Raw genomic sequence first — 21,996 nt, 5'->3', positions numbered from 1 at the left:
TTCTCGGAAGGGCGGGCTTTTATCTTTCGCGCGTTAGCTTCCGCGGTGCTGACTTAGCTGTCAACGCTTTTGCTTCCGGGCGAGTGACCTGGATGCCACTTGCGAAACCCGGAATGCCACCTCAGGTGAGTTTGGCAAGATCCGGAAGCAACGCTGACAGCTAGGTGTCGCAATTCGGAATCGTTGACCTTTGCCGCACAACAATATATATTCCAACTATTCACTGTGCTCCGATCACAGCCGGACTTAATACACAGTTATCATTGGAACGTTAAAAAACCCTTCCATCCCCCCACAATTAAATCGACACGATTTAATTATTAAAAAACTGTAAAGAATTGTATAATTTGCCTGCATAATTATACATATATAATCTTATATAATCATATATGATATCATATATAAGTACGGAAATTTTGCTTTTTATATATAACGCTCCATGAAATTATATTTTATAATCATATAGGGTTATATGGAGGGGTAAAAACCACAGTGGTGTAAGTCAAATTTTTAAAAATATTTTTTTGTGTGCATAGATGCAATTTGCTCGCAAGAAAAAATTTAAAAAAATTTAACTTACACTACTATGACTTTTACCCTTCCATATATACTTCCATATAAATCTTGTATGTATCCATACATGAGTGCATATATGATCTATTGTTCATATCTAGCTATATTTGGAATTATATATGCCCATATATAATGATATATGGACCCATATATAATTTTTTTATAAAGATGAACCCATACATATTATCACATATTATCATATATATTAATATATAATTATATGTATAAAATCTTTTTTTCCCGGGACTACATTTTCGAGTTGCGGGCGACTTGGAGTGACTAATTCCGTCGTATTGTTTTTGTATTAATTTCAGAAAAGTTATGGCAAAGCCTTGTCTTCAGAAGTTTCACTTCTAACGCGCGTGGCGACCACGCGTTTATTTTTTTTATGGATGTTGAATTTTATTTTTCGCGTTGAAAATCTACGACCAAAATTAATTATTCAGTTTGCGGTTGTGAAAATAAGGCTCCAAAAACTTTAAATGTTTGATTTTATTGCTTTTCTAACCCCAAAATGAGTCTTTTATACATATCAAACATTTATTTGGCAATTTAGAGAAAATTGATCGTTTCAAAGCCTAGAAAAATGCATTAAAAATGAAGAAAGTGACTCTTCATATGAGAAAGTGTTAACCGTTCTGCATCATATTTAGTTAAGCCTCGCCTTCATGTCAGATCCCAATAAGAGTGATCATTATTGGTTCACAGAGGATTTAAAAAAAAAAAAAAAAAAAAAAAAAAATTATTTTGTAAAATAGTTATATAACAAAAATCTTTTTAAAAAATTCGAGAATTTGTAAAACAGATAAATAAATAATAGTTAAATTTTGCGAAAACCCTCAGTGAACTGATGCAGACAATTATGATAAACATTTGTGTCAAATATGAAATTAATCGAATAAACCGTTTTCAAGTTATCATAGCTACAGTTTCAAAAATGCTGTTCTAAAAAATGGACACAATGATGTTAATATTCACTGTAAAATCTAATTTTTTAATACCAAGATATTGTTAAATGTACTTAATAGATATACGTAACAAAAAATTCCATACTCTTATTAATTTACAATTTTTTACAACTCCCCAAATTTTTCCTAAACTTTATTTGGTATCACTATAGTAAGTGAATGGACCTCCAGCTGGCGCACTTCCGGGGGGTGTAGCTGTGGCAGCCTCCCACACACGTAAAATAATAATTAAAAAAAACTAATACCGCAAAAGCTGAAACTTTGTTAACATGTTGATTATGTTACAATTAAATGAAAAAACGTATCCAGCCGAATTTAAAGTGGAGGATTATGCCCCAGCTTTTTACGTAAAGAAGTGAAAAATATGCTCTGAGTAAACTGATACCGCAAAAGCTGAAATTTGGTAAACTAATAGTTAAGATAATAACTTAAACGAAAAAAACATCCAGCTTTATATATTTAGTAGGGGAAAAGTGCCCAGCTGATGCAGTGAAAGATGCTGCGCATCGATGCGTGCGGGCGCGTTGCATTTTTGACTGCATCAGCTGGACACTTTTCCCTCACTAAATATAAAGCTGGATATTTTTTTGTTTAACTTATTTAGTTAACTATTGTATTACCAAATTTCAGCTTTTGCGGTATCAGATATCTATACTTTTCTCATTAGACACAGCGCGTCCATGCAGTTATTGGATGATATATACGTATAACTTTTATGCTCTAAAGGAAGATAATAAAAAATGTTTACTATTAATTATTAAAAATTTTTTTTAGTATTTATTTAAAAAAATATACTAAAAATAAAAATAAACATACATAGTGTTAATACGCGTAAAGTAATATAATAATGTACAAACTTTTTAGATTTCCCCTTCTTCGGATTCATCGTCATCGAACTCATTATCGCTTTCGTTATCGCTGCAATTGATGTCGATCTGTGAAATATCTTCACCATCTGTAAACATATATAATAATAATATATTAAAAGACATAGATGATATTTCTTCATATGCTTGAGAATGAACATCACGAGCTGTATGCCACTCTGTCCTTGGCTTCTCTTTACTTTTCTTCGATGCCGCTGTATTTTCGTATTTTTTTCGGCATATCGTATGATAAAATATTAATTTGTCTTCTAACGCCAAGTTATGCAATTTTTGAACAAACTGTATATCGTTCAAGTCCATCGCAATTTGCTGTATAGTTGATAATGTTTTTTCCTTCTCTAATAGATGTAATTGTTGCTCCCGGCCTTGATGTTTTTTCCTATTTTTATCACAAAATAAACAAATAGGATTATGTGATGCCTCTTGAACAATGCCAGATACGTCAACATTGTCAACTACAGCCACATCGTCTGGATCAGTGGCATCCTCGCCCCCAGCGACATCGTCGCCTGCGTCGACATTTTCGTATTTAGCTTTCTTGTTTTCAGCATCAACCTCGCCTTCTCCTTCAACTGCAGCCTCACCTCTACCGCCATCCACGCCTTCAATAACACCCTCGTTTCCAGCGGCATGCTCGCTTTCCACAGCACTGTCGTGAATAAATATAATTTTATAATAAATTATGCATGCATAATATAGAAAAGAGTAATGTACTAGAGATAATGTACTAATGTATTAATGTAAACAAAAATTTTTACAGAATGTAAGATCAAAATTAATTTTATAATCTTTAAGGAAAAATATTTTAATTACACTTATTTATCTTATAATAGAAGCACTTACTCTGTACTTGAAGATGAGGATGCCTACTTTTTCGGATCATATCCTCTCTGTTTGGGCGGTAATGCTGTAAAACGGTTGCGGCACTGACTGTGACAAACTTGAAAACTGTTCGGCTTTTCCGGCAACACAACGTTCGAGAAAGCCAAATCAGCGTGTTTCCGAATTTTTAATATGGCTATACACTTCTTTAACTTGTCCGCATCAAAAAGATTTAATTTCCCGCTTTTTTTGGAGCAAAATATGCAAAACGGATGTACGTTAGACATTGTCGCAGCTCCGATTGGTACAAGTTCAACGGTCGCACTAGATAGCTTGGCGTCACTCTGGCAAATTCGGAGCATAGAGACGCCAAATTTGCTAATGTAAATATTTACTAAAACTCTTTAAATTCAAGAACTTGTGAGATGGTATAATAACGTCTGCATGGACGCTCTGTGTTTAATGAGAAAAGTATAAATATCTGATACCGCAAGAGCTGAAATTTGGTAATACAATAGTTAACTGAACAAGTTAAACGAAAAAAATATCTAGCTTTATATATTTAGTGAGGGAAAAGTGTCCAGCTGATGCAGTCAAACATACAACGCGCCCGAGCGCATACCGATGCACAGCGTCATTCACTGCATCAGCTGGGCACTTTTCCCCCACTAAATATAAAGCTGGATGTTTTTTTGTTTAAGTTATTAACTTAACTATTAGTTTACAAAATTTTAGCTTTTGCGGTATCAGTTTACTCAGCGCATATTTTTCATTTATTTACGTGAAAAGCTGGGGCATAATCCCCCACTCTACATTCAGCTGAATACGTTTTTTCATTTCTTTATAACATAATCAACATGTTAACAAAGTTTCAGCTTTTGCGGTATTAGTTTTTTTTTATTATTATTTTACGTGTGTGGGAAGCTGCCGCAGCTACACCCCCCTCCGGAACTGCGCAAGCTGGAGGTCCATTCACTTACTAGTGATACCAAATAGAGCTTAGGAAAAATTTTCAGCTTTTGTGAAATGACTAACTCTAAACGGTCGCTGGCTCCCGGACTATAAGTTTTACTTTTGTCACAGACCCTTCAAAAAAAATTTATGTTATATAATTAATATTATTTTTTCAATTTTTTTAAAAGTAATTTAAATCGACCTGACTGGCAATATATATAACGTCTTTCCGATATGAACATTGAAAAACTGTGCCAACTTGGTTTGTCGGATTCACACAGCACTTTTTTCAGATCAATATCGAGACATTATTAATTTTGACCATAATTTTGGTCCGTTGATGTAATTTCTAAATTAAATAGTTTTTAATTTTATTGCGAAAAATATTACCCCAGCCAGGGTTTGAATTTGGAACCTCCCGTATACCGTGCGGGTGTCGTGCCAATTCGACCACTGGGGCTGTGGTAATATTTATCGCAATAACAACTGTAAGATGGAGCACCGATTACTAGGTCGACGGTGTATAATAAACAGAATAATAAATTTCTTTCGCCAGTATATAGAATAACAATTAAAGTAATTTAAATCGACCTGACTGGCAATATATATAACGTCTTATTTTTTATTTTTTTTTATTATTTTTTCATATTAAAATATTTTGTTATTATGTACGGGTTAAAATTTAATCTAATAATAATTATATTGTTAATTAAAAATTATTATTCAACGATTCAATTTGAAATCATTTGATTTGCTTCAATTTGAATGAAATTTTGTCGAATCAATTTGATTTAGCATTGTTTAATTTCAAGAGAATGGATTACAGTCATAAAGGTTTCTTTCCAAAACTGAGTTGTGGATTATTTTGGAAGATAGGTGGAAAACGTCAGAAAAAATAAATAAATTTGTAGTTAGATTGTTTAGATTAGTAAAAAAGAGAAATGTGAGGGTAGTTACTTTTGACAAAAATAGTGTGTAATATTCTTCAGTGTCTATAATACTCTTTTTATTTTAAAAAATATATTTTGTAAGACTTTTAAACATTTTATACTTTTTTATTTTATTATAAAACAATGAAATATTAAAGGCTGCGGTCTACTTGACGCTACAAATGCTTTGGAGCGTTCTTCTTCTCCTTTTTTCTTTATTGAAAGAAAAGAGAAGAAGAATGCTTCGAAACATTTGTAGCGTCAAGTGGACCGCAGCTAAAAATATATTAAATTATAAATGCATAAATTTGATTTTATTTTATACAGTAGAAATTTTCAATTAATCTTAAACTTTTGACTGCCAGTATATCCTAAACATTTATTGAGAATAAAACTAACTTTTGTTGTATTATATTATTATAAAATTCATCCTCTCTTTCATGATCGGTGGTATAAATATACCAGTAAAAAGGTAATGTGAGAATATAAGCTTCGTATATTTTGTACATTTAAAATATTTTCTTGAATTTTTACATCTTTATACATGTACATAAAAACGAAAAAAGTTGATAATGCATAATAAAAAATTATTTACATCCATTTTTTTTACCTTAATATATGGTATTAAAAAATAATGGAAATTATATATATATATATATATATATATATATATATATATATTATATGGTATTAATATATGATATTGTATTATTAATTTTCAGAGGCTTTCCCAGTGATAAACGTAAAAAATGTTTATGTGCTGCCTGGTTCCCCCAAGTATTTCAAGCCTGCTGCAAACACAATAATTTCTCGTTTAAAAGGATGTACGCCACTGCAGTTTGAATATATAGATATTGAATTGAATGAACTGTCAATAGTAGATATTTTAGATAAACAAGCAAAAAGATGGGATGGTAAAGTTAAAATTGGCAGTTATCCTCAATTGGAATTAGAAATACCTTTTACGAGGATTAATTTAGAAGGATCCGAAGAAACAGTTGCGAAAGCAAAAGAGGAACTTTTATACTATCTGCCGATACAAAAAGTTATAAATTTGAAACATAAATTTAGTTGTTTTCAAAGGAATATTGTACTGGAAAATAGCAAAAACGAAGCACATATTAAATGTGCACTAGACATATTGAATGAATGTTATGAAAGGTACGCATGTAACATACATATTTGAATAAATGTATATGTATCTTATTTGGAATACACACAAACATGTTATGTCAATTAATTTGCGCGTATAGGTGTGTGCACATGTTTGTGTACAGTTAATTGACATAATATATTTCTTGTAAATATAATGCTATGTGTATTTAATATAGATATAATTACAGTCAGTGGCACAAGAGCATGTTAGCTATTTCTCCTGGAAAAGAAAAGATTTTGAAAAAATAAATATATGACCTTGAAGTAGATTATATTATACGCTTTAATGCGTTTACCTAATACGTCATCCAGTTTTCTTCGTTATCGATTAAAGCTTGGCAACATCGAGGCATGCTACGAGGCATTCTACAAGACATTCTACGAGGTTTTCTGCCAAAGTCTCAGGAATTGATTTCCAGATCGAACGTAACTGTTACGATAACTGTTTCAAAGTGAAGACACGCTTTTTCTTCATCTTGATCTTTATAGCAGCCCATATATTTTCGATTAGTTAGCATCAGAAGACTGTGAGAGTCAATCCATTATAGTGATACCATTTTCATGCTTTCACGCCGTGCGTTCATGGCTTCGATGTTTGGAGTCATTGTCTTCTTGGAGTACCCATGAGTTGGTATCGGGGCTGAATCATCTCCTAGCAGACTTCAATAAATCTCTTTTTATTATTTTATCAATTTTTATCATTCTTTCTGTATTGAGATTACCCGTAAACACAAAATTCCAAAACCTTGGTTACAAAGCATCCCCAAACGTGCTTTCTAATTGTATGTTTTACAGTGCGCTAAACTAACGGATTTGCACGAATCGATCATACATGTGGAACCCACGTCCAAAACAAAGCTTCCTCAATAAAGATTACATTTGAATAATCACGGTCGATATTACCCACACAGCAAAATATATCACCAAGATATCTAGAAGATATCTGAATGACGGAATATCTGATTGCGCAAGATATCATGAGAATATCTCAGAGACATCTCCAAAATTAAGCCGTGATAATTTTATCTCAGATATGATATCTGATTTTGCATATATGTCGGATATCTAATCATTTAAAAGCAGATATGTTACATACGACCCAAATAGCAAGAAGAAAAGAAGAATTTTTTTAAATTCTCGATTTATGAAATTAATTCTTTTTCCGTATTTATTCTCTCTTCTAAAATGATTCTTAAAAGTTCATAAGAAATTAATTTTTATGTCACCAATTCTGAGTCCTTTTTCAAATATAAAAGAAGTTATTTTCATAAGAATTCGCAACAAATTCAAAATTATGCTTTAATACTATTCCAATATTTTGCATTTTGCCATCTCTGCACTGTATGATATCTCGGAGGTATCACGAAAAATAATAGAGCCAAGTATCTCACAGGCTCGCCTTTTACTCTAGTGCGTAAGGATTTCTGCTTACGAGAAGGTACTGGCGCATGTAGCCGCGTTGCGGCAGCCCATGTTACTAGCGCTCGCCCGAGCAAAAATTTTTTAAGTCCCCCTCGGGATGTTGATTTCGCGCCGCGGTTGTTTACCTCCGGCGCAGTCTCAACAAAAGTTTTCAAAGTCCCCTCGCGGCGAGTTGCTTTCGCGCCGCGGTCGTTACCTCCGGCGCCGTCCGAGTGAAAATTTTTTAAGTTCCTTCGCGGCGTGTGGCTTTCGCCGGGACGAATCAGTACGGCGTCCAAGTTCTCTAAAATTGTTTTATTCGCTACAAATAAACTTGAGTTGATCTTTATAAAATATAAGAGCTATAACTATGAATCGGCCATATATTCGAATGCAAATGTTGCAGAGATGTCTTTTTCAAAGATATAATGTGATATCGAGTAATTATGTCCTGTAGATATTATGTAAATATCTGAAAATAAGATATCTCAGATTTGATTTAAAATTGTAGGCATAAAGATATCTGGCTATATCTCAGATATATTTTGCTGTGTGGGTAGCTTTAGACGTTTTTCCACGTGTAATGGCTTTTAAAAACAGTTTGATTCTTGTACTTCACCAGTCGTAACCAGAAGCAAGTAATCGACGTTTAGGACGTTTAGTCATTCTCAGACTTACATCTGTACCCTTTTTGGGTACGATTACGATAACTTCGGTCTCTTGATTTGATGATGGTTTCTGATAGTATTTTTTACGCTGAACAAAAAATTACATAGGTCTTGCTAACTGCTAGGTCTTGCATATTGCTAACTGCTCTAGTTTTTGAGATATACAGTGTTAAAGTTAAAAATAAATAATATGAATTCTTAAATAATACTTTGATTGTGTGTATAGACAATACACATACCTATAGGCGGGGGAGGGGTTACCACCTCTTCCTCGCAGGCAGGGTTGGGTAGAGATGGATCTCCGTTCGCGTAGAAAGTTGAAAACCCGAATCGTGCAATGATAAACCTCTGGTTTGGGTGGGGTAAACCTCGGAAAATTTTTTTTGTCGGAAATTTTTTTTATTATTTTTGTCGTGTTCTTCGCCAAAAATACCGGTTAAACTTAAGATTAAGAGCGACCTCACCGATTTCAATGACCTTGACACATGTTGTCAAGGTCATGACTCCAAGTGACTTTTAGAAAGTTTTAGCCGTCGCTCGTTATTCGTTAAAAAGTTATTAACAAAAAAAATTTGGAAAATATACCAGTTATTTTGAGTATTAGAAGGCATAAACGACTAATATGTGGAAATAATACATGTATGAACAAAGAAAAGTCATTTAAAGCAGCGAATTGTTGCTTTAAAAGCAGCCTCTTTCAGGCAGATCGTCGATACTTTTCGTCTCTTTATAACATTTCACCCATTTCACGACAAACTGCTGAGACTTTCTCACGTAACGGACAGCAGCTGCATATGACAATTTTGGTCCTTATAGATGACTACATAATAATACTGCTTCAAAACGACTAGCGTACGCTGCACTCATTTTGTTCACATTCAGTTGTAACACAATAAACTGTGTGTGCGTGCGTGCGTGCGTGCGTGCGTGCGTGCGTGCGTGCGTGGGTGCGTGCGTGTGTGCGTGCGTGCGTGCGTGCGTGCGTGCGTGCGTGCGTGCGTGCGTGCGTGCGTGCGTGCGTGCGTGCGTGCGTGCGTGCGTGCGTGCGTGCGTGCGTGCGTGCGTGCGTGCGTGCGTGCGTGCGTGCGTGCGTGCGTGCGTGCGTGCGTGCGTGCGTGCGTGCGTGCGTGCGTGCGTGCGTGCGTGCGTGCGTGCGTGCGTGCGTGCGTGCGTGCGTGCGTGCGTGCGTGCGTGCGTGCGTGCGTGCGTGCGTGCGTGCGTGCGTGCGTGCGTGCGTGCGTGCGTGCGTGCGTGCGTGCGTGCGTGCGTGCGTGCGTGCGTGCGTGCGTGCGTGCGTGCGTGCGTGCGTGCGTGCGTGCGTGCGTGCGTGCGTGCGTGCGTGCGTGCGTGCGTGCGTGCGTGCGTGCGTGCGTGCGTGCGTGCGTGCGTGCGTGCGTGCGTGCGTGCGTGCGTGCGTGCGTGCGTGCGTGCGTGCGTGCGTGCGTGCGTGCGTGCGTGCGTGCGTGCGTGCGTGCGTGCGTGCGTGCGTGCGTGCGTGCGTGCGTGCGTGCGTGCGTGCGTGCGTGCGTGCGTGCGTGCGTGCGTGCGTGCGTGCGTGCGTGCGTGCGTGCGTGCGTGCGTGCGTGCGTGCGTGCGTGCGTGCGTGCGTGCGTGCGTGCGTGCGTGCGTGCGTGCGTGCGTGCGTGCGTGCGTGCGTGCGTGCGTGCGTGCGTGCGTGCGTGCGTGCGTGCGTGCGTGCGTGCGTGCGTGCGTGCGTGCGTGCGTGCGTGCGTGCGTGCGTGCGTGCGTGCGTGCGTGCGTGCGTGCGTGCGTGCGTGCGTGCGTGCGTGCGTGCGTGCGTGCGTGCGTGCGTGCGTGCGTGCGTGCGTGCGTGCGTGCGTGCGTGCGTGCGTGCGTGCGTGTGAACCTAACTTTCAAAGCATTTTAGTCTACTGTATGGTCAACATTAACATCCAAAGTTGTACTCATGCGACATCTATTAACGGAATTATGAATAACACGCTCTTATTCCACTGACTACATCTGTAAATACAAGTATATAGTTGTATTATCTATAAAAAAATATATGTATATGTTTTTTATAGATATAATCCAAATGAAGTTTTCATTAGTTTCAATGGTGGTAAGGATTGCACAGTAGTTTTGCATTTAGCTGCTACCATCGCTAAATTGCGTAATATTTCGTCTTTATTGTGCTTATATATAATTGAGGATTCTTTTCCAGAGGTAAGAGCTCCGTTAAATAATGATAGAATGTATGTATTTTACACTCTCTCTTATACACATAGAGGAAGAGAGGGAGTAAAGAAAAAGGAAGGAGGAATTAATTGAGAGGAAGATAGGGAAGGAAAAAAGAGGGGAGGAGAAATTTAAATCTAAAAAGAATTTAAATCTTGAATTTGTTACGAAAAAATTAATTTTATTTTTTTTAGACTGTAAATTGTAATTTACGTAAAACATATAAATGTTTTTAAAAACCATTTTTTAAATTGTCGCAAATATCTCAAAAATTGTGCGAGCCATTACGACGAACATTCTGTACAGAGTAATTAATATAATTTGATGACCTAAAATTTACAGTAGACCCTTGATTGTCCGAGCTCCGATTATTCGACATTCCGCATTATCCGAGGTGCTTGTCCCATCGGAAGTTTCCGTATTATCCGAGGCGTGAGCGTCCGTTTATGTATATTTCTTATGTCAAATCTGTTTCAATTCGCCTGTATCATCATCACTTATAACCGGTATTTTCGAACTTTTGTTTATATCTGTGTTTATATCGCTATCGCACGTTTGTCTGTTTGCTCACACATTCGTGGAATGCGTCCGAGATAAGTAGGTAATTAAAACATCACGATGTCTAAAAAACGAAGAAGAGTTGTCGTAACCGTACATAAATTAGAAACCATAAGTAGGTTGGATAAGAGTGAAAAAACTTGAACTGAAGCAGCTGAATGTGGAGTTGGAGAGACAACCGTCGGTGATTGGCGACGAAATCGGCAAAAATTACAACAATTTGCGACTGAATGCGACACACGTTAAGACAAACCGTAAAACTATGAAATCAGCAGAGTATAATAAAATCGACAGTGCGTTATTCTTATGGTTTACACAAATGAAAGAAAAGGGACTTCCATATTAGGTATAAAACTCTTATTTCCTAGGTGAATATCAATAATTAAAATAACAATTTTAAATTTTGTTTTTACCTTTTTTAAATTGCAGTTATTAAATTTTTTTAATTTTTATTTTCTGCATTTAATTTAACCTAGTTAGGCAGCAGTCGGGAGTTTTTTTTTTTTAAAACAATTTTTTTATTGTTTAATTTTTTGTTTCTAATTTTTATTAAAATTATGTTTTTTATCTGCATTTAATTTAACCTGGTTAGGCAGCAGTCGAGTCTTTTTTTTTTAAACAATTTGTTTGTTAATTTGTTTTCTGCCTTTGTATTAAATTTTTTAAGTTTTTAATTTTTAGTTTTTTAAATCTGTTTTTTTACTAATTAATTTTTAGGTTTTTATTTATTTTATATTATTATAATTTTTGTTTACTTATCTTTTTGCTGTTGTTGCGAGATTTTAATTATTTATTTATTTTATACTTTTAAAAGCAATACATATATTTCTATGTTATGCAGAAACATATTTTATAATATACATATAAATAGTTGAAAATATAGGTACTATAGGCATAATCTAAATCTTATACACAATAGTATGAGATTAATTATGACTTAAGTAATTTTCTCTATCTTTTTAACATTTTTAATGATTTTTATTTATATATATAATAAATTTACAATTATATAACCATATATATATATAGGGTATTAGGTAATAATAAGCGGACCACTTCTCGTGGACAGGAAGAGCGATTTAAACTGAATCAAATTAAACGTCTTTTGTCGTACTGTAAGTTTCTCAATAATTAATGAAAAATTAATTAATAAAGATAAGAGAATTAATCAGTGTGCATCCACACGATTTGCCGAGAAGGAGCAGCCCAACGTTTACGTTACTATGTGCATAGCGAAATATTATGAAAGAGGAGTGCTTTATAAACAATAATGGCAATGAGTGTATGTATGACACTTGTGTATAGTTAATAATTTTTGTTATAAACATTAGCGTTCCTCCCAATGTCTCGTCGCGGCCTAATAGCAACGTAAACATTTGACTGCTCCTTCTCGTCGAATCGCACAAACGCATCTTGATTCGCGTATCTTTAATAATTATTTTATTATTAATTATTGAAATACTTACAAAACAGTAAGACTTCGATTCAGTTTTACCCGCTCTAGCTGCCCATCACGAGCAGTGATCCGCTTAATTATTACTTGACACCCTGTATGTATACACACATATAAGATACCTGATACCACATGGTATTTCCGAGGAAATGATTCAATAAACAAACTTGTATTAGGCAGTGTATTACTGTTTATCACATTATTTATTATATTTTTATTTAATTTTGTAAAGATTAAACTTGTATAAACAAACTTAACCTCTAACTACCGGCCAAATATGACATGTGAGTAATAGAGCAGCCAGCGCGCTCGATAACATCGTGCACGCCGCGCAATATCCAATGAGCGTGCAGCGATGAATAGAAAAGCTATACGTTCTGCCGAAGCCCATAGAGGCAACTAAAATCTCACTAAAATTCCCCATGTGGATGCATGTCATTGGTTAATCAATTTTCTCTGTAACTCAGTCGATAGCCAATAAGAGAACATATAAATGTAATATATCGTTTTTTCGCTTTTTTATTAACACAACGATTAATGATAATTATACGCTATAAACCCTGCTTGATCAATAAGAAACTTATATACGGAAGCACATATCAAAGTATGTTGTAGTTATCGAGGACTAAGGTAACAAAGATTCGGCCTCCGTGAAACGCATACTCCCTTGTCTTCGCCAACCGAAGGTTGGCAGCAGTCGGGAGAATAACAATCGTTATATCAACAATCTATGATTGATCTTATATACGTATCTTTATTGCTCGACATCAGGTCCAATTTTACAAGAAAAAGCTATGATGCCAGCAAAACATTTTTTTAACGAAAGCGAGACTTTTACGGCAAGCAGTGGTTGGCTAGAGAGGTGAAAGAAAAGACACGGTGTTCATCAGATGAATATCTGCGGCGAGAAATTATCAGCTAATAAAGATGAAATGAATAAGTTTAAAAAAGAATTTTAAAAGCTCGTAGCAGAAGAAGGATATACAAAAGATCAAATTTACAACTATGATGAAACTGACCTAAATTATAAAATGATGCCTTCCAAAACATTAATTTCGAGAGATGAAGCAGCTGCTACGGGATATAAGAAGAATAAAGACAGATGTACTATTTTAGCATGTAGCAATGCATCAGGAAAACATAAACTTCCACTGATGTTAATTGGGAAGTCGGCTAAACTGAGAGCACTTAAAAACATTAACCATGAAGCTTTGCCTGCGTATTATGTGCAGAAAAATGTTTGGGTGAGTAGCGATCTTTTTAAAAAATGGTTTCTTGACCAATTTGTTCCTTCAGCTGAAACATTTTTGAAAAAGAATGGACTCCCCAGAAAAGCGATCTTATTACTTGACAATGTACCATCTCCAAATGACTCAAATTTTAGAAGTGGAAACATTATTGTAAAATTTTTTCCACCAAACGTGACCTCTATTAGACAACCAATAGATCAAGGAGTACTGGAAACACTGAAACGTCATTACCGACGTTTTCTTTTTCAGTCAATTCTAGAAAAAAATAATCTTAATGAGACACTTAGGAAGCCTTGATTGAGATTAATATTAACCCTTAAAGCGCACACCTCCGAAAAATTACGTAAAGCGCACTGGGGGTATGAGATACTCCAGTGTCTTTAAGTATGTACTGTAACGACGCTATTGACTATTTTATTGCATAAAAATTTCTGAATGAAGTTAAAGTCATGTATTTTAAGGATAAACAAAAGTTATAGCGATTTCTTAAAATTAACATTGTTTAAAAAATTATTGAAAAAGACATTTTAATGGGACTTATCAGAGCACAAAGTTCGGAGTGGGGTATCCTACACCCCATGTGCGCTTTAAGGGTTAAATACGTTATTTATTGGTCAGCTCAAGCTTGGAATGCTATTGCGACACCCACACTACAGAAATCATGGTCCAAAAGTTTGGTTCCCGATATACAAAGCGATGAATTTTAAGACGATGTAGATTTACATAGTATGATTTTGATGATCCCTGATTGTGCTAATGTTGAAAAGAACGATAAATGAGCTAATGCTGATGACCGTGAACATGAGCTAAATGACGATGAAATTGTTGAACTCATCAATTCAAGAGACAAAACTGAATTTGACAATGAGGATACATCGGCCAAAGAATGCATCAGCCACAAAGAAGGACTAAACGCTCTAGAACTTGCTTTTAAGTACGTCGAAGAACAATCCGAAGCTACTCATTCAAGTGACTTATTATTGATGAAACGACTGAGAGATACCGCAGCTAAAGAAAAGATGAATAAATTGAAGCGATCCCGTATTAATGACTTTATGTTATCAAAAAATTAAGGATTATAGTATTATTTATGAGCGATATAAATGAACGATATGTTCTGCTATGTAAAATTAGGTATGTTTTGAATAAATATCTATATATTTTTAATGTTAACAGTTTATTATATTCTTCCGGATTATCCGAGTTTTCGATTATCCGATGTATGCTCGGTCCGCACTACCTCGGATAATCGAGGTTCTACTGTATTATAATTTTTTTTCTGTACTGTTTGCATATTAAGTATTGAAAATTATTTTGTATTTTTTTAAATAGAACATTCTATATTTTTTTGTGGAAGTCGAGAGAGCTCAAAATGCTGAATAAAAAAGTATTAAATCATGATGGGTCTAAAGTTAAAACTTATCGAGACATTTACAATATATAAAAGTTCTATCAAATACCTACTGCTCTTAAAGTGTTGATAGAGTTAATATGATTATGTAGTCGATTATAAATGATATATATATAGGGCATTCCATGCCAAATCGACCTGGGTTTGACCCTGGACCTCTCGGATTTGGTCGACGATTTTTTATGTTATTATTCCAACTTTAACAAGCACTCAGATTTAAAAAAATATTTTTATAAAATTAACTTAGTTATAATTTTTTAAATTGACATATTGATACCACAATTTAAAAATCTGAAAAAATTCTCAAAAATTTTGTGTCAAATATCAAAATTTTTAAGTTTTGACCCAAAGTGGGCCGGCGTACGACAATAACTATCGCGTAACGCAAACGATTAGCGCGGGAAACTCACACTTACATCACACTTCCCCTTCTCAAGGAAATAAATACCAATACATGGCTAATAATGGAATGAAAAGAAATGAATTAAACAATTGTAGGGTGAGTCATATTACAAAATCTCAACAAATCAAATGAACATTTTAAGGCAAATAATAATCATCCAAATAATTTGGCTTTTTACGCGCACGCTCGGATCTACGTATAATCTACTCTTACGGCTGTTCACAGGCATCCTCATAAAAAGGTTGCTCTTGTGAAGAACCTTCAACTTCTTGGCCCTGCATAGGAGTCTCATCATTTTCTCTCTCCTCTATTTGAGATGAAGGACCAAAATCTAAATCATCCTGTTCATCGCTTGGCGTAGCTTCTCCAATTTTACGGATTTGATTAACATGACGTTTCCAATTTCATCCAAACGAATCAAATAATGTAACTTCCCTAGCTTTTCTTTAATTCTACCGAAACGCCATTTTGGTTTATTTACGTAATTCATGCACGCAACTCTTTGACCTATTTCAAAACTTATTACTACTGTAAATGTCTCACTGTTGTTAATATTCCCGGTGGAATGTGCGCGACAAACTCATCAACGTAACACGGGTAGTAATTAATATCAGACCCCGCGTTTGATACGTAAGGACGGCGAGGATAGTGATGTGGGAAAAGAAGACAAGGTTTACGCCGTTCACTTCGATCTATATTTCTTCCGATACATTACCGCGAAGTCCATCACAGAGGCATACAGAGGCATGAGCTCTCCGACGCACGACCGATCCCTTCGGATACTCAAATCGAACTCTCTACTCATTTCGACCGCGCCGTAACACGTTCAGACTTGCACGACAACCTTCTTCTTCTTCTTCTGTTTAATGGCACTCGCCTCTTATGACTTTTGTCTGTGGCGATACGGCCAATATCTTATGGTAGGACAGCTTAAGGAGCGGAATTTTGTACACTCGGAAATGTATATATGTATGCGCGTAAGTGTGGTTGTGTATGTATGTCCGCGGTGTCTTGAACTCGGGTTAATGCCGTATATTCGTTGGGCCCAAAAAACTGCGCGGATCACTTCCCCCTGCGGCCTTGCACGACGACCGTTACATACTTCACGTGAACATCTCGTGACATCACCAACCAATCACACTATTCGCGATCGCGCATTGGCAGCGCTGACGTTAGCGCAGCGCTTCTCGCCGGCGTAGTTACCGCGACGCTCGCACGCAGCATGTGGAGCCACCTATCGAGATAGTCGCGCCTTTGATTTTTTACAGATCGGCCAGCCTGAAATGACATTCGACCCGAATGTAATCCGGCTTTTACAACACAACTTACTTATTGAATATCGCTATATTTTGACTAACACTGTGTCGCATTTATCACATAACTCGAATTTAAAAGAATAAATGATTTCACTTAACCATCTTTGGTAATGAGAACACAAAACATTGAACCCACGTTTAGCAAACTTCACAGCATATATAACTTATACTAACTTGATACGAATAAACTTATACGCTAGACAGAATATTTTCAACTTTTGTCGGATCGTTGGGATTAATCGCCTTGATCCATGGTTTCAGGCGATCTGGCGATAATATCGAATTGTAAGGGCGAGAAGTAATATTGAAACCTGGAACACTCTCCACTACATAACGATTTTTATTCAAAGCTTTTGCAATCCGATAAGGACCTTTATAAAAAGGTTTCAACTTTTTATCTTCTCCGGGTCTGACGACCGTATCACGAATCATCATCAGGTCATCTGTGTTATATTCAGTGGGCTTTTTGTGCAGTTTATCGTAATATATCTTATTATAATTTTCTATACACTTGGCAGAGTCTGCTGGTGCCTCGCGAACTGAATCACGATAAGCTTCAAAATTGAATTCAATTTTCGCCAATTGGTTGAGATACTCTACCAGTTTAGCATCCACGTGACTGCGCTGGTCATAACCTAGGAGTAGTTTTGAGGGAGAACTTTTAAGAGAAGAATGATACGTGTTATTTATTACGTACTGAATGTGAATTGTACTAAGACATTCCTTTCATTTACGAGGTTCTTCGATCAGTTTTCTTAAGGAAGATTTCAAAAACTTGTTTACCCTCTCAACTAAACCATTTGCCCAAGGGGCTGCCACCGCTACCTTACGATGTTTGATGTTATTGGAATTTAAGAACTCGGAAAATTCGTGCGAGGTAAAAGCAGTTCCTCTATCAGACACTATTTCATTTGGATTACCGAATATATGAAATAGACTATCAAATTGTTTAATCGCCTCTTTTGAATTGGTGGTTTTCACTGGGAACAACCAAGTAAACCGCGTATATGCGTCAACGACTAGGAGGACATGCTTATAACCATCAGTTGATTCTATTAAGGGACCGTAATGATCGGTATACAATATTTGGAAAGGAGCCGAAGAAGCATTCGTTGTCTGCAATTCACCTTCGCGAGAATTTACCGACATGTTTGACATCAGACATATTAGGCAGTCTTCTATATAATCTCGAACCTTTTTATGCATGGACGGAAACCAATAATTTGCCATAATGCCTTGGACGGTTTTTTCCGCTCCGCAGTGCGCCATGTTATCGTGGTATCACATTACTGACCATAGAATCCGGAACTACAAACCGTGGTTTGTCCGAACCTTTTCTATAAACTAGTCCTTCGATAAGCTCGAACTTATCGTTCTTCTTAAACTCTAACTCTTCGGCAATACTCTTCAGCTTAGCGTCCGTTAACTGCTTGTACTCAAGCTCTCTCTCTCTCTACAGGTATTGAATCGATGTATGCCACGATACGGCTAAGAGCATCTACATGCGCCATTTTTCCGCCCGCGCGATGGACGATTTTGAAATCATAATCTTGAATGCGTAGAGTCCACCGGGCAATCCTTGGGTTTAAATGAGCTTTATTTACAACATAAACTAACGCTTGACAATCCATTACGATCGTGAACTTTAACTTGTAAAGATAAATATAAAATCTTTCGACTGACTTTTTATTATAGCTAACATCTCAAGTTCAAAACTATGATAATTGGCTTCAGCCTTGTTTGTCGCTTGGCTAAAGTAAGCCACCGGAGCGAAAACACCATTATTCTGCTTTTGCAGTAAAATAACATCCATGGCCACATGACTTGCATCGGTATACAGTTGTGTCTCAGCATTGGAATCGTAAAGTCTCAACACCGGGTAGGAGATTAAATCTTTTTTCAGAGATTCGAAAGCTTGTCTGCAATCTTCACCGAAAATGAATTTACTTGATTTGCGTAGCAAGTTAGTTAAAGGCTTCGCCTTACTCGCATAGTTCTGAATGAACCTTCTAAAATAGTTAGTCAAACCCAAAAATCGCTGTACATCTAACACTTTTCCTGGGACAGGAAACTTTCGAATTACGTCTGTGTGTCTTTCGCTAATTGTTATATTGTTGGCCGACACAATATACCCTAAAAACTCAAATTTTAATTTAAAAAATTGACACTTATCAAGATTGATCTTAAACTGGTATCGCTTAAGCTCTAGGAGCACTCGTTTAATAATCTCCAAATTTTCCTCAACAGTATTAGTAGCTATAAGGATGTCATCTATATACAATATAATTTTTCGTAAGCGTATTAATGTTGCTAAATCAGGGAGATTCTTTAATCGTTTGTAAAATTCGGCTTCTGATTCGCCAAATCCAAAAGGCAAATTGACGTATTTGTACTGGCCATCATAAGTGGCGAACGAAAAATACTTTGTGTCTTCCGGATGAATTTCCACCTGGTGGTAACCATCATCCTTCAGATCTCCCGGGGAAAAAAACCCCTTATTTATTCATATTAGTTTATATTAGTAGAAATATGATTATATATGTGTGATCACATATAAGAAATGGAAAATATAATCTTAAACAATATTATATGGCCTTATATATGAGAGTATATTATTATATATGGCCACATATAAGCATATATGATTATAATATATACTCGGGAAAAAATACCTCTTATTTGTTCATATTAGTAAATATATAATTATATATGGTCATATAAGAAATGGAAATATAATCTTGAACAATATTATATGGCTAAATCTCTTTAAGTATAACTTTATATAGTCATATATGGTTTTATATACTAGTATATTATCATGTGTAATCATGTAAAAGTATATTTATAAGGTTAAAGATAATCATATATGAATATATACTCTATAATGGATTTATCCATGTATAACTGTTATAAATATTCTTCTAGTATATTATTTGACTTGACAATATCAAATTAATATAAAATATATTATTTTTAGTTTCAGTTTACACAATTGCGTTGTAAGTCCGACAAAGTCTATATTGGCATGCAGTAGTGCCAATTTAAAAAACTGAAACATGTATTTAATAATAATTGATATTGTGAAATATTATTAAGCATCAAGATCCGCTTCGACCGAAAACGGCACTTCTCATTGCTTATATGTTATTTTAAGTTTTCTTTTTTTTTCTAATTTTGCATAAGATACTTAATTTTTTTAATTGACATATTAATTTTTATTAAATATTTTCGTAAACAGTGTAAAATTATCAGTAATAATTTGTGAAAAAAACTGTTATATAATATATATTATAGTTCTTATAAACAAATATATTAATCGTATTATTTATTGGCAAACATACCTTATAATTTAAACTGAAAAGAATATAATCGTATATGAAATATGATATAGTCATATAAGATTATATATGATCAGATCAGAATATTGCATCTCAAAGTATCCGATAGATGGAATTCGATGTGATCTGTTTCTTGTATTTAAAATTTGACAAACAGTGTGTTATAAGAACGGTATCAGAAAGACACAACACTGTCTCGCGCTATTCTCGCGCGACGCTGTCTCGGAGCGACACAATTTTTGTATCATTTATATCGTGAAGTCCACTTTTATAATAAAGTGGCATGCTTAAAAAATAACATTTAAAAATATATCAAGAGACACGGTATTGTCTCGCGCCAAGTACGTGCGGAGCGAGACGCACCGTGACTCATTTACACGAACGCACGAGTTGCGAGTACCTGAAATTTTGAGATAACGAGTGAACGGATCAAGTTCTAAGTAGGCTTGATCGATAGCTTGAGGTCGATTTATATAATAAGAGTCTTTATTTTCCGTTACGTGCCCTACGAGCGAAGATATTGTGATGCAAAGTCCAAATGTGGAACATTTTTATTTAAGAAACGTTCACGTCGTCGGACAAAAATGGCGGCTGGTGTGTCACTTTCCCATTTTTGACACGAGAGTGCACTCGTGCACTGTCGCAGTGCGTGACAGTTTGTACGGTTTGTACGTACATACGTGTACGTTCTGCGCTCAGTGCAGTGCAGATAGTGCGTTCATTCAGCTGGTTGGTAAATAAGGTTTTTACAAAATGAATTATTGTAATTTACTACAGAAGTAACGCTTGCGTAAACGTAAGTCAGTTACAACTACAACCTAGAAAAGGATAAGTGTGTGATAGTCGTGACCGTCGCCGCGTCGTGACAGATAGTGAAATATATATAAGTATTGACCGTAGAGAGCTGATGCCGAAAAGGTCTTTAAGAAAGGAAGGTGTATCCACAAAATTGTACACGTACGTATATGCTGTCTTGTAAAAGTTATCAAACTGTATGTTCACGCGCGCGAGCGTTACTTTGGTAGTAACCAGGGTATGGACATTCTCCTATATAAACAGAGAGAAGAATGAGAGACGACACGGCCCGGTTTTAGGTGATCCGCGAACGCGATACGCCTTCTGGGAATGACTGAAAACGTGCACATGAACTACGTAGCCAATGTCCACGTTAGGACCACGGGGTAACAGATACATGCACGACTTAGGTTGCGTTCCGTGCTAATGTCGGTACCGCAGAGTTATTGATTTTTCGTTATGTGAGCGAGCGAGAAGGTATAAGAGCGAGCGAGATGACAATAAGAACGAGCGAGACAATAATTGGAGTGAGCGAGATGAGAATAGCACATGCAAAAGCTGCAGAAGGCTCAGAGATGGGGATTTGATCGAGGATCGAGCATCGAATCTTTGGGTGTTTCCGACAAGTAGTCGGATTTCTAATCGGCTCGAGCAGTGGTACTCAATCAGTTCATTTCGAAAAATCCCCTAGACTAATCTTTGCTGTCTCAGCACTCGGATTACGGATTACTACGTTGCGTTGTGAGGAGCAAGTCGCAATTGTTCTCTCTGAAAGTTGAGTTCGTTGAGTTTTAATCAAAGCAGAGAAATAGGTACGTATTATTGTTCTAATGATTAACACTTTATTTTCTTTGAAATATACATTAAATAATAGAAGTATATGTACATACACGTTTCACTGACAGAAATCCCGAAA

At 35.9% G+C, this 21,996-nt stretch overlaps 2 protein-coding genes across 5 annotated transcripts in view; both read left to right on the top strand.

The window, feature by feature from the left end:
- Positions 1-21,996, top strand: part of LOC143895381 (FAD synthase) — a 133,013-nt gene that overhangs the window by 100,225 nt on the left and 10,792 nt on the right. For 2 of the 4 annotated variants that reach the window (XM_077402450.1, XM_077402449.1), the window contains exons 3-4: positions 5,856-6,294; positions 10,403-10,544. In XM_077402450.1, coding sequence (XP_077258576.1) covers positions 5,856-6,294; positions 10,403-10,544 — 581 coding nt within the window. Of the gene's footprint in view, positions 1-5,855; positions 6,295-10,402; positions 10,866-21,996 lie in introns of those variants that run through there. The other 2 variants (XM_077402451.1, XR_013256312.1) reach the window with 2 other exon arrangements.
- On the top strand, positions 11,043-15,850 carry Cag (DNA-binding domain-containing protein cag). Its single transcript, XM_077402441.1, is given in 4 exon segments — positions 11,043-11,356; positions 11,358-11,449; positions 13,309-13,470; positions 14,598-15,850. Coding segments are annotated over 4 exon segments (729 nt in total). The 5' UTR covers positions 11,043-11,174; the 3' UTR covers positions 14,891-15,850.

This window comes from Temnothorax americanus, unplaced genomic scaffold (assembly GCF_048541705.1).
Source record: "Temnothorax americanus isolate GAGA-0224 unplaced genomic scaffold, ASM4854170v1 Scaffold156, whole genome shotgun sequence".
Lineage (NCBI taxonomy): Eukaryota > Metazoa > Arthropoda > Insecta > Hymenoptera > Formicidae > Temnothorax > Temnothorax americanus.
This window is presented reverse-complemented; position numbering and strand designations above follow the sequence as displayed.